We start from the raw sequence: 13,356 nt of genomic DNA on the forward strand, positions 1-13,356 counted from the left end.
ATTACAGCCAAGTACCACCATGCCTGGCAAGAGTACTTATTTTCTTAAGTACTTTTGTCCAAGAAATCAAAAGAACTCAAAACTCTAGTATAAAAAGAACATTTTGTTATTCTTTTGTTTAGTAATATTATATCCTCAGAATTAGATTTGTTCATATATTTCTGATTTTCCCCAAATTCCTTAAAGAAATGTTAACAATATATTCTAAACAAAACCAAAAAAACCCTAATATATTCTATATAAACACATCAGAGGGAAAAGGAGGGAGAAGGGGAGTTGCACGGAAGATGGAAGGAGACCCTCATGGTTATACAGAATACATGTATGATGTTGTGAGGAAAAAAGAAAAAAAAAGTGTGTCACATTAGATTGGATAGAGAGAAGTGATGGGAGGGGAGTGGAGTGGAAGGGGGGATAGGAAAGGCAGCAGAATAGAATAGGCATTATGATTGCTGTATGTATATAGGTGACTCTATGACCAATGTGATTCTGCAATCTGTACAATCAGAAAAATGAGAAATTATACCCCGATTCAAATGTATGAATTGCCAAGATCATTGTAATGTCATGTGTAGCTAACTAAAAAAAGAAAAAAAAAAAGAAACACATCAGCTTGTAGGCATGCTTAAGTTACCATGTTAGCAAGGGCAGCCTGAGAAAGCAGGATGCAGACTGTCTCCTATTTTTTTCCTGAGCCCTAATATAAAGTTGTTTCTAATAAATCTCCTTAAAGTTTCTTCTCCCAGAAATAATGTTCTATAACCCACCCTACCTAAGGAACCAGTACAATGACCAAGAGGCAAACTTTACTTCATTATGATACCAAAATCTCCACTCAGAAAAAAGCTGAAGTCCTATTTCCATGGGAAATAAGAAAAAGGCATATTGCCAAGCATGGTGGCTGCTGAGTTTTAACCTATTGATTTTAATTATTTTAGTTAGGCTTTATCTTTCCTTAACATTACAGAAAAAAATGTAGATATAATAAAGATTGGTGGATTTTGGATGAGCTTTTTAAAGAAGAGATGCATGATTTAAAATTATACTTGTTTTAGGAATGATTTAAAATTATACTTGTTTTTCTTTGCTTTCAGAAATCAGTAACAACTTGGAAATCAAAGTAAAAAATCATTTATGAATTTAAATGTATTGTTTCTTTAATTAAACCTAATTTTTTATTTTATAGTATTTTTCATAAAAATAAATAAGATTCTTAATTATAAATATGAAAGCATCACTAATATATAATGTTTACTTTAACATAACTTTAAATTTGTGTGTGTGTATGTGTGTTAGCACGGATTTAACCCAGGGATGCTCAACCACTGGAATACATCCACAGCCTTTTTATTTCTTATTTTGAGATAGGATCTCACTAAGTTGCCTGGGGCCTTGCTAAATTGCTGAGGTTGGTCTTGAACTTTCGATCCTCCTGCCTCAGCTTCCCAAGTTGCTGGAATTACCTCCCTGCCCCCATAAAAGCATGTATGCACTCTTTCTCTCTCTCTCTCTCTCTTTTTTTTTTTTTTTTGGTACTGGGGAATGAACTCAGGGACAGTTTACCACCCACTACTTCACCAATCCTTTCTATTTTTATTTTGAGTCCGTGTTTCATTAAGTTGATGAAGCTGGCCTTGAATCTGTCTTAAGTTTTTATAATAAGAAGTTATAGGGGCTGGGGATGTGGCTCAAGCGGTAGCGCACTCGCCTGGCATGTGTGCGGCCCGGGTTTGATCCTCAGCACCACATACAAACAAAGATGTTGTGTCCACCGAAAACTAAAAAATAAATATTAAAATTCTCTCTCTCTCTCTCTTAAAAAAAAAAAAAGAAGAAGTTATAGGCAATCAAGTGTTGTTTATTTATAAATATGTAATTTTTTTTTCCTTTCCAGATTAGCTTAATGTGGGAAGGCTTCTTGAAGGAAGATTTAAGTTGGGCGTGGCATAATAAGTATAGATAATAAAACAGCAGAAAGGCAATTTTATGGCAGAGGCAACAGCATAAACAGCAGCAATTTGCCTAGCATGTCTGCTGGGGCAGCGAGTAGCTTGATCAAATTCATAAAAAGAAAGCAGAGGATAGCTCAAGGACCAAAATGTTGGTGACTGTAAATGTCAGGATAAAAGTTTGAACTTATGTATCATGGGCTACTGAAGAAAAAGGATTAGGAAATTAATGTAGGAATAGTTTATTAAATAGCTCACAACAGGTAAAGCCTAGAGAGAATGGTTCAAGAAACTATCATAGTATCTGAGACATGAAACAAGACTCCTGACTGAAGTGATTAATAGTGGGGGAAAAACATGCAACAGAAGTGCACAGACATTATGTGATTAATAGCTACTGAATGAATATGAAAAGAAGTCTAAGTCTAGGGTTGTAGCTCTGAGGTAGAGCACTTTCTAGCATGCAAAAGACCCTGGGTTCCATCCCCAGCACCATAAAAATACCAAAAGTATTTGTGAAGTTGCTGGATAGATGGACTAAAAGGCACAGAAAAGAGGAAAAAAAATATTTTTCAAGCTAGAGAAGACATTTTCCCCCACTAGAATAGACGAGTACATTAAGCATATGCCTTGAAAGTCAATGAACAACTGAGATTCAAGAAATTTGGAGGGAGGTGACAATTAGGTGCAACATGTTATCCTGAAACAGATTTGTTTAAATTTAATATAAAGCTCATGACTCACACAATAGGCAAAACTGACGCTAGCAGTGCTACATCAACATCAATTTCTTGATGATTATGCTGAGGTGACATTGGAAATGTACATTAAATCATTTCAAAGCAAAAGAGTAATAGATTGATTGGTAGAGGGGAAAAGGAGAAACAAGACAAGGGAGGAAGAAAACAATCCATCAGCATCGAGGGACCAAGGCAGAGGGTTTATGAATGTTCCTGGTTCTATTCTTGAGACTTTTCTGAAACTCTGTGAAATGAGGAGTTAAACATACTTGGTGGAAAAGAGACTGAACAAGGCTGATAGTGGTTGAAGCTGAGAGATGAACTTACTGAAATCACTGCATTATCCTTTTCACTTTGGCACGTGTTTGAAATGTTTCATAATAACATGTTTTTAAAGCAAAAACAATACAGTATTCCCTATCCTGAAAAAAATAAAAGGGCATGCTTATACACCTTACCAGTTTTATATATTTTATATTTAAGGCAATTCTTTTTTTATTATTTTATATGCTTTTATTAGTGCATTCTATTTAAAAAAAAATAGTTGGGTTCATTTTAACATCAGCACACATGCATGGAAATTAGTTTGCTCCATTTCAGTCTCCAGTGAAGGCAATTTTTAATTCACCTATCGACAATGCTTCAGTACATCTCACTCTCTAGAGACTATTTGTCCCAACTTGCCTGAGGCAATCCAGTTTATACCTACTAACTCAAGGTAATTATTAATAATTACACACCTACAACTAAAATACAAAAACAGAGGGAGATGAAAAGGTTTAGCAGATTAGCATAGTAAGGAAATAAATAATACCTCAATAGGCAACTGTTGAACATACCCAAAGTAAGACACTGTGTTGGACTATGCAACTCTAAACTAAGTAGGGCACAGTAAGTAGTCCCTACATTCAAGTTACTTTTTCTGTTCCACAGGAAGCAGACATCATAGAAAAATCCAATATAACATGGCTAAGGTAATTAAGAGTCAAAGGCATGATGTCCTGGGAAAATGTGAAACATGACATAAGACCACCTGCATCTGGATAATTTATTATGGGTGATAAGGGCTCTTGTTGCTTACAACTTTTTATAAAACATTAAAAGCAATAACTGTTCTTTACTGAGTCCTTCAACAAATATTGATTTATGAGTATTTACAATGGGCTAGGCACTTGGAAATAATTATTTCCCTTTCGAAATGTAGAGTGAAAGATAAAGACAAACAGGTACTAACACAGTACTACAATGGAGGAAATAGAGTATGTTAAAGGAACCCAAAGGAAGGGAGCCTAGCTGGAGAAAGTAATGTTGAAGCAAGACCCGGAGGGATGAGAAGGAGTAACTCAGTAGATAAAGCGTGTTGCAGATAAAGCCATGGGCATTAAGGCAAGAGTCTTTGTAAATCAGAGGGAATACATGTACAAAGGTCTGAAACAGAGGTGTGTCCAATTAACTCAAGTAGTTTAATAGCATTCTTAGTGTGCACGAAGGTGGGGGAAGTGTCAGAGTTTGGCTTTTTTTTTTTTTTTTTTTGGCACTAGAGACTAAACCTGGAGGTGCTTTACCATTGAGTCAGATCCCCAGCTCTTTTTATTTTTCATTTTGAGATAGAGTTTCACTAAGTTGCTAAGGCTGGTCTCGAACTTTTGACCCTCCTGCCTCAACCTCCAGAGATTACAAGTGTGTGCCACTGCACCTGGCAAGGAAATGGGTAGATTTTTATTTATTTTTGGTATGGGGACTGAACTCAGGGGCACTCAACCACTGGGCCACATCCCTAGCCCTATTTTGTATTTTATTTAGAGACAGGGTCTCACTGAATTGCCTAGCGCCTCACCATTGCTGAGGCTGGCTTTGAACTCACGATCCTCCTGCCTTAGCCTCCAGAACTGCTGGGATTACAGGCGTGTGCCACCATACCTGGCAGGATGGGTAGATTTTTAATAAGGAATGAAGCCTTAGCAATTAAAAAGATCCAGATCATACATTTCTTCAGTCATCTGAATTTTGGACATTTTGTTGAGGACAGTCTTAAATAAGAAAATAACATTACCAAATATGTGCCTTACTTGATAAGATCACCCTGGCTACAACTATGGAGAACAGATTGGAAAGGCATAGATCAGAGGCAAAAATGTCCAGTTAGTTAGGACCAGGACACCTGCAGTACAGGTGGGGCAGAGAATAGTGACCAGATTTCTTCAGTGAGAGTTATAGGCTAGAATGATGAGAAACAAGTTTGAGGGTTTTGTTCTACAGCCTCAAGTTTGATGTGTCTAAGATATTATGGCACACATGAGATGACTAAAAGCTAGATTTTCCACTGTTGTGCTAATATGGCCATGTAACATGGTTCTAGTCAGTCGCCCTGGTACCAATTCTTCCTCTTTCCTGTCTTGAATTCTGAGTAAGAAGTTGTATGCTGGGTGCAGTGGTATACACCGGTAATTCCAGCTACTGGGGAGGCTGAGGCAAGAGGATTGCAAGTTAGAGGCCAGCCTCAGCAACTTAAGACCCTGTCTCAAAATAAAAATTAGGAAAGGGCTTGGGAAGTATCTCAGTGGTAGAATGTCCCTGGATCCAATCCCCAGTACTGGGGTGAGTAGGGAGCAGGGGCAGGGGGCAGGATTGTAGCAGCTCTCTTGTGACCCTGAAGGAAAAGTCAAATGAACTGCTGAACTCTGATGATCCTGGACCACTTTATCAGTGTCAGCTGACCTCTAATTTTAGGATGCTCTATATACTCAGATACTTAATTTCCTGCTTTTTTGTTGGGTTTTTATTATCTGCACTTGACAAACACCTCATATACATGCAAATGAAAATTTCTTGGACAATGATGTGGGTCTTGAGTAGACATGACAGGAAGATTGAAGAACTTTAGGAATCACCAACATAGATGGTAACTAAATCCAAAGTGGATGAGTTAACTAGGAAGTGAGAAAAGTGCAGAGGGCCAAACTTAAAGCCCTTAGAAACACCAAAAGTCAGCAAGGCGTGGTGGTACATGCCTGTAATCCCAGGAACTTGAGAGGCTGATGCAGGAGGACTGCAAATTCAAGGACTGCCCTAGCAATTGAGTGAGACCCTGTCTCAAAATTAAACATAAACAGGGCTAGGGAATGTAGCTCAATCAGTAAAGCACCTCTAGTTTCAATCCCCATTATAAAAAAGGAAACAAAACATCAAGAGTCCTAATCACTTGATGACAGGTACATGTTCTGAGAAATGCCTGATTAGGTGATCTCTTCTGTGGGATCATCTTAAAGTATTCTTATACAAAACCAAATGGCTTACTAGTAAATAGCCTATATCTCTTATGCTACAAATTTGTAAAGTATGTGACTGTACTAAATATTGCAGGCAACTGTAACACAAAGGTATTTGTGTTTCTCAATGCATCAGTGAATATAGAGAAAGTATAGTAAAAACACAAGCCAATAGGAAATTTTCAGCTCATATATATATATATATATATATATATATATATATATATAACTTTTTAAGTTAGATTTTTTTTAAATTATTGAGTTGTGACAGTTCTTTATATATTCCATGCATACGGGATAAGGCCTTATCAGGTAAATGATTATATATATATATATTTTTTTTTTTTTTCCCATTTTGTAGTCTTTTTAAAAAACATTTATTTTTTAGTTATAGGTGGACACAATACCTTTATTTTATTTTTATGTGGTGCTGAGGCTCACACATGCTTGGCGAGTGCTCTACCTCTGAGCCACAACCCCATGCCTATGGGTTGTCTTTTTTAATGATGTCTTTTGAAGTGCAAAGGTTTAAATTTTGATAAATCCAACTGATCTACTTTTTCTCCTGCTGCTCATGCTTATGGTATCATATCTAAGATATATCCCCCACATCTATAGTCATGATTATTAACCTCTACATTTTCTTCTAAGAGTCTTATAGTATTAGCTTTTACATTTAGGCCTTGATTTTTTTTTTTTCTTTTTTGGTACCAGAATTGAACTCAGAGGTGCTCAACCACTGAGACTCATCCCCAGTCCTTTTTAATTTTTATTTTGAGGCAGGGTCTTGGTAAGTTGCATAGGGCCTTGCTAAATTCCTGAGGCTGGCTATGAACTCATAATCCTCCTGCCTCAGCCACCCAAGTTACTGGGATTATAGGAGGGAGCCACCACACTCAGCTCCTTGATTCATTTTGACTTAATTTTTACAATGTGGTATGAGGTAAGTGTTCAACCTCATTCATTTGCATATGGTTATCCAATGATCCTAACACCATTGCCTGATGTCACCCCTTCTTGGTTTTATTTTTTTTTCCACATTTTTTTTATTGGTGCATTATAGTTGTACATAATGGTGGGATTTGTGGTTACACATTTGTACGTGCACTCCACTGTCATATATGCAGTCCATATAAGGACTGCAAAACGTCATTATGTAGCACATAATTGTATTTAAAAGCTGGATGGGGGAAAGAGATTGGAACAAAATGGCCAATGATGTAGGAGGAATGGAAAGCTCTCAAAAGAAGGGCTGCCACCACCTACTAGGTGCTGCTAAGAGCATTCTTCTCCTGGTTATCTTCTACTTATGTTGTGTTATTCAGTATTTGGTAGGGACTCCTCTCTGACGCCCAAGTACTCTAAAAATATCCACTCCTGTGTGTCCCTGTAACTTCATGCATTTGCCATCACCGCCTTTCTTATAACAATTTATAATTGCTTAGGTTCTACATCTGTCTCCCTCTCTGTTCTTCACCACAAAGTTGCAATCTCTGGGAGGAGAGGATATTGCCTGACTTATTTGCATCCCCAGTGTTGAGAAGAGTACCTGGTTCACAGCAGACTCTTAAATTCGATTTTGTAAGATCATGAGTCGATCGCTGCAGGAAACAGGAGCTCAAAAAGAAAACAGTTGCGCAAATAGGGTGAAACAGTATCATTACTAGTGTGTGTCCGTGCCTGCTGTTAAAGGTCTGCTAAAGAGAGTCTTTAGCAGGAGAGGTGGTGTACAAAAGGAGCGAAGAGAGTGAATTTCAAGACTCTCAGTTCCCGAAGGGTAAAGACTCTGTGGTGATGCTCTTTGCTTAACCGGTAAATTTCCCGACGTCGGGGATCTTACTACGGTGTGTGGCACTCCATGGGTGTTCAATAAACTCTAAATGAAAAAAAAAAAAATCTCTGCATCCCCAGCGCCTATCTTAAGCACCTAGAAAGTGCTTAAGGAAAGGGCAGCAGACGAAAGGGTAGCTGGGCTTCGGTAGACAAAGTAGGAGGACGACCGAATCGCGGTAGAAGCTCGTTCACGTAAAGGGAGGTAGTGTGTTTCCAGACCTGTCGCCTCGCCACCTTTTCTGCCCTCCCCTGGCATGCGTCCCTCCACCTGTCCACCACGCGTGCCCGGTCCGCGTGGCTATCGCGGGAGAATGTAACACTCCAGGCCCGGAAGCCTCGGAACGAGTCACTCCTTCCCGGCCTCAGGTCCACCCCCACCTGCTTACCAGCCGCCCAGCACCGCGGCTCCAGGTCCTCAGTACTCGCACTGCAGCCATCTTAGTCCGGAAATGCCCCAGCACCGCCGGGGATAGACGCCTCCGCCGGCGACCTATCCCGAGGTGGGAGACGCGCCTCCCCGGAGCAGCCAATCCCGAGCGGAGGAGCCAGCCAGTCGCCCCGCAGCCAACCCGGGAGAGGGGTGGGGCCGAGCCGGACCCTGCTGGGTGCCTAGAGCCTGCCCCGGGGAACTAGGGAGGAGGGAGGCGCAAATTTAATTCCGGAGGCAGAGTCTGGCTAGGTACTGTGTCTAAGTACTAGTGCACCAGTTCATGCTGTCATGGGAGAAACGGTGGTGAGGGCACACGAAGAAGGGCAGTCACAAGGGGAAAGTCAAAGACCCGAGGGATGAGCAGGAAAGTACGATTCTTGGTGGTGAATTTAACTCTCATGATTACAGAAAAAGGGAACATTTCTATACTTAGTAGCAAGACTCTGTACCACGACTTTCTTCACAAGTCCCTACTGGAACACTTCCCAATGCCTTGTTGATGCTGTTGTTAATTTTTGAGACGGTCTTGCTAAATTGAGGAGACTGACCTCAAACTTGCTGTTTTTCTGCCCCAGCCTCCCAAGTCAAGTTGCTGGAATTACAGGCCTGCACCACTACTCCTGGGACTGACTAGTGTTTCCTACTTTCATTGAGTGTTCTTGATTACTGAAATTCTGAAACTGGCTTCTCAGGGTGTTTTGTTTCCTCATAAAAGATGAGCAAGGTTACTCAACCTCTAAAATAAACATGTCATCGTCTTTATCGTTCCTTCTTACAAAATGCTGTCAGATACAGCAGCCCAGCATAGGCAATAAATGTCACTCACATATAATCTTGATTTGTTTGCCTCTTGAAAAAAATACCAAATTCAGGTCAAGTGGAACTGGTAAAGAAAAGATCAGAGTTTTCTTCAATAAGCATCACCCTCAGATTTACTAGGAAAACAACTTCTAAAAATGTCCAGGATGACATTTGTATTTGCCTCTTACATGAAAATAAAAATCCACACAAATGTCTAAGGAACTATAGTGGAAAAATGCAAATCAAAGACAACATTGTAAATCCTCAACACTGAAGGTTAGTGGTAATGGTACAAAATTCTAGGCATTTCACAATATTTAATATTAATTTTAATATTTTTAATATAACCCTGTTCAATATTACCCTGAGGGTAATATTAATATTACACTGGGGGTGGGGGTCATTGCCTTTCAGTGTATTTTACACACACAGCTACTGTAACAAGAAATATAAATTATTACCTTTCTCAGAAAATCTTTGATAGTCAAAAAAACTTATATTTTTTTAAAAACTTTCCCATTTGCATTTTTTGGGGGATACTGGGAATTGAACCCCAGGTGCTCTATCACTGAGCTATATTCCAATTCTTTCTATTTAAAAAAAATTGCTGGGGCTGGGGATGTGGCTCAAGTGGTAGCGCGCTCGCCTGGCATGCGTGCAGCCCGGGTTCGATCCTCAGCACCACATACAAACAAAGATGTTATGTCCACCGAAAACTAAAAAAAAAAAAATAAATATTTTTTTAAAATAAATAAATAAATAAATAAAATAAAATAAATTGCTGATACTGGCCTCCAACTTGTGATCCTCCTGCCTCAGCCTCCATAGATTACATGCATGCACGACCAAACTCAGACCATCGAAAATTTTATAGGCATTTTAATATATTTAATAATCCCACATATATGAGTTTGCATAAAAAGTAGAAGTTATACCTTTGAAGTAAATTATTTTTCTTCCCAGGGTCACTATACAATGTTCTTCCTCTTAACTTTCCCTGTAACTGTTCCTTCTTAGAAAATAACTAATTTACTTCTTCCTTTTATCATCTTTTACCTCCATGGACTACTGCTTTCATAGTATATGTGTTCTTATCTTTCCAGCATCAAGAGAAATTCTACCTATTGACTAGTTAATCCTTTTACTTGAGCTCAAAAGAATTTAAGACCCCATTTTTATTTTGGGTTAAAACAAAGTCAATTATGACCCACCAATTCCATTCCTATATATCTAACTAAGATAAATTAAAATGTGTCCACAGACTTGTAAAAAAATCATAATAACATAACAGCCAAAAACTAGAAATGACACAAATGTCCATCAGTAGGAGAGTGAATAAACAAAATGTGGTATGCCATATAAAGGAATATTATTAATCCTTAATGACTGAAGTATGGATATATGCTGTAACATGGCTGAACCACAAAAATATTACCCTAAGTAAAAGAATCCAGACACTAAAGTCACATATGTATTATATGATTCTAATTAAAATGAAACGTTCAGTAGCTCAGTGATAGAGTGCTTGCCTAGCACAGGTGAAGCACTGGGTTCGATCCTTGGCACCACATAAAAAATAAAGGTTAAATTCTTAAAAAAAAAAAAATTGCCAAGCTGTCTTTCAAAGTGGCTCCATATTTCCACAAACAGTTAATTAAAATGAAACATTCAAAGAAGATTAATTTACAGAGACAGAACACACAGATCAGTTTTATTATATTAGTATTATTAACTAATCTTATTGTATTAGATAATTGGTTCACCTGGGGATGGGAATGGGAATGAGTAGTGACTACAAAGAGACAAGAGAGTTTTGGGGTTTTTTTGTTTAATTTTGGTTTTGGTGGTGGAAATTTCCTATTATCAGATTGTGGCAACAGTTGCATAACTATAAATCTACTAAAAATTAATTGCACACTTAAACAGATGAATTTTAGTATATTAAGCATATCTTAATAAAGCTTTCATGTTTGATTAGATGAAAACAAAAGAATACTATAATGTATAGATAAGTCACATGTAATAATATAACAGAAATCCTTCAACCCACTATTCAGTTTAAGAAATAGAACCTTTCTCATGCAGGTGAAGATCACTGTTTGGATTCTTTCCTGACTCCTCGCTCCCTATCCTCCTAACCCTTTTCCTGAACTGTGCTTATCATCCCATTGTTCTCTTTAGAATTTACCACATACACATATATGGATCCCTAATAATGTATTGTTTTCAAGTCTCATAAAAATGGAATCAGACTGCATGTACTTTTCTACAACTAGTTTTGATGACAATACCACATTTATCCACTTTCCAATCAGTGCAAATTTCTGTTGTTCCCCATTTTTCTCCTACATATCCATGTTTCTATGAACATTATTATTTCTCCCATGCATGTTCAAGAGTTTCTCTAGGACAGTGCACCTCAGACTTCAATGAACATTTATATCAATTGAAGATCTTGTTGAAGTACACATTCTAATTCAATAGAATATTTTCATTAGGGACTGAGAGTCTGCATCTCTAATAAGCTTCAGGTATACAAATGCTCTTGGTTAATCAACAACACTCTGATTATTAAGACCAAAATCTTGGGGCTGGGGATGTGGCTCAAGCGGTAGCGCCCTCGCCTGGCATGCGTGCGGCCCAGGTTCGATCCTCAGCACCACATACAAACAAAGATGTTGTGTCTGCCGAAAACTAAAAAAATAAATATTTTTTAAAAAGACCAAAATCTAAAGCAAAGTTATGCTTACCTTCAACTTTACCCTAGATAACACTAGGTTGTTTTGCAAGGTGATTATATTTATTTAAAACATGTCTAGTAGCTGTGTAAGGGAGAATCTATTGTTCCTCCTTTGGTATTGTCAGACCTAGATTTAAACATTTCCCCCAGTTTAGTAATTACAAGATGATATGATGGAATTAACTTGAATTTCTCTAATTAATAATAAGTCTGAGAATGTTTTAATGTTTATGAACAATTTTTAAAATGCCTATTCGTAATTTTAGCCCATTTTCCTTGTATTGTGTATGCATTTTTTCTTCTTGTCTTCTTGTTGATTTTTCTTCATCATTCAGGTAGGAGCACTATAAATTGTGCTGCAACTGCTGTAAAACTGAGACTTCATGCTATTTTTTGATTTGAGGTTTTCCAGCACTTATGCACAATAAACTTAAAATTCTAACTTGATCTGATTTTATTTTTGACAACATTGTGGGCATTCTGATCTTAATGATTTTGAAAGGAAGGTGCCTAACGTTTTACTGTTAAAGCCCTCCCTGGATTCAATCCCCAACACCAAACCAAATAAACAAAATTTTCTATTAACATTTCTTATTTTATCCATAATGATTTAGATGTTTATAAATCTCCAAACATATGTGTCTTTTGGTTGTTGTTTTAATTCTTATTTATATATTTTATTTATATATTATATTATTTATTTATTTGTGTAGTGATGGGGATCATACCCAGGGCTTCACACAACTAGACAAATGCTCTACCACCCAGTATACCCCAATCTCTCAATTGTCTTTTTAAAAATTGATTTCTAATGTAATTGCCATTTTGATATGGAATATGAGTGTAAACCTAATTTCTTTGGATTTGTTGAAATCTTTATGGCTTCATCTTCTTTTATATGTGTCATGAGGGTTTTTTTTTTTTTTTTTTTTTTTTTTTTTGTACTGGGAATTGACTCAGGAGCACTTAACCACTGAGCCACATCCCCATTTTTTACATTTTAGAGACAGGGTCTCAGTGAGTTGCTGAGGCTGGCTTTGAAATCACCATTCTCCTACTTCAGCCTCCTAAGCCGCTAAGATTACAGGTATTTTAGTCAGCATTTTTGATTCTGTGACCAAAAGACCCAGCAAGAACAATTGTAGAGGAAGAAAAATTTATTTGAGGGCTCACATTTTCAGAGTTCTCAGTCCACAGATAGCCAGCTGCATTCCTCAGGGTACAAGTTGAAGCTGAACATCATGGCAGAAGAATGTAGCAGAGGGAAGCAGTTCACATGATGATCAGAAAGGAGGGGGGGGGGGAGAGAGAGAGAGAGAGAATCTCCACTTGCCAGATACAAATTTAAACCCTAAAGCCATCCCCAGTGCTCAACCTCCTTTAGCCACACCCCACCTTCCTTCAGTTACCACTCAATTAATCTTATCAGGGGATTAATTCACTGATTGGGTTAAGGCTTTCATAAAGTAATCATTTTTTCTCTGAACCTCCTAGCATTTTCACACGTGAGCTTTGGGGGGACACCTCACATTCAAACTATAACAACAGGCATGAGCAACTGTGCCTGGTTGTGTGCCCTGAGTTCTTAAGAAAA

The 13,356-nt window shown here is 37.9% G+C and overlaps 1 protein-coding gene across 2 annotated transcripts in view; it reads right to left on the bottom strand.

Moving 5' to 3' along the window:
- The window catches only part of Dbt (dihydrolipoamide branched chain transacylase E2), a 44,871-nt gene extending 36,588 nt beyond the window's left edge, over positions 1 to 8,283 (bottom strand). For both annotated transcript variants that reach the window (XM_077791287.1, XM_026379420.2), the window contains exon 1: positions 8,178 to 8,283. In XM_077791287.1, the coding sequence (XP_077647413.1) occupies positions 8,178 to 8,228 (51 nt within the window). In that variant the 5' untranslated portion in view covers positions 8,229 to 8,283. The remainder of the gene's footprint in view (positions 1 to 8,177) is intronic.
- Between the last annotated feature and the right edge of the window lie 5,073 nt (positions 8,284 to 13,356).

Source organism: Urocitellus parryii, chromosome 11 (genome assembly GCF_045843805.1).
Source record: "Urocitellus parryii isolate mUroPar1 chromosome 11, mUroPar1.hap1, whole genome shotgun sequence".
Classification (NCBI taxonomy): Eukaryota; Metazoa; Chordata; class Mammalia; order Rodentia; family Sciuridae; genus Urocitellus; species Urocitellus parryii.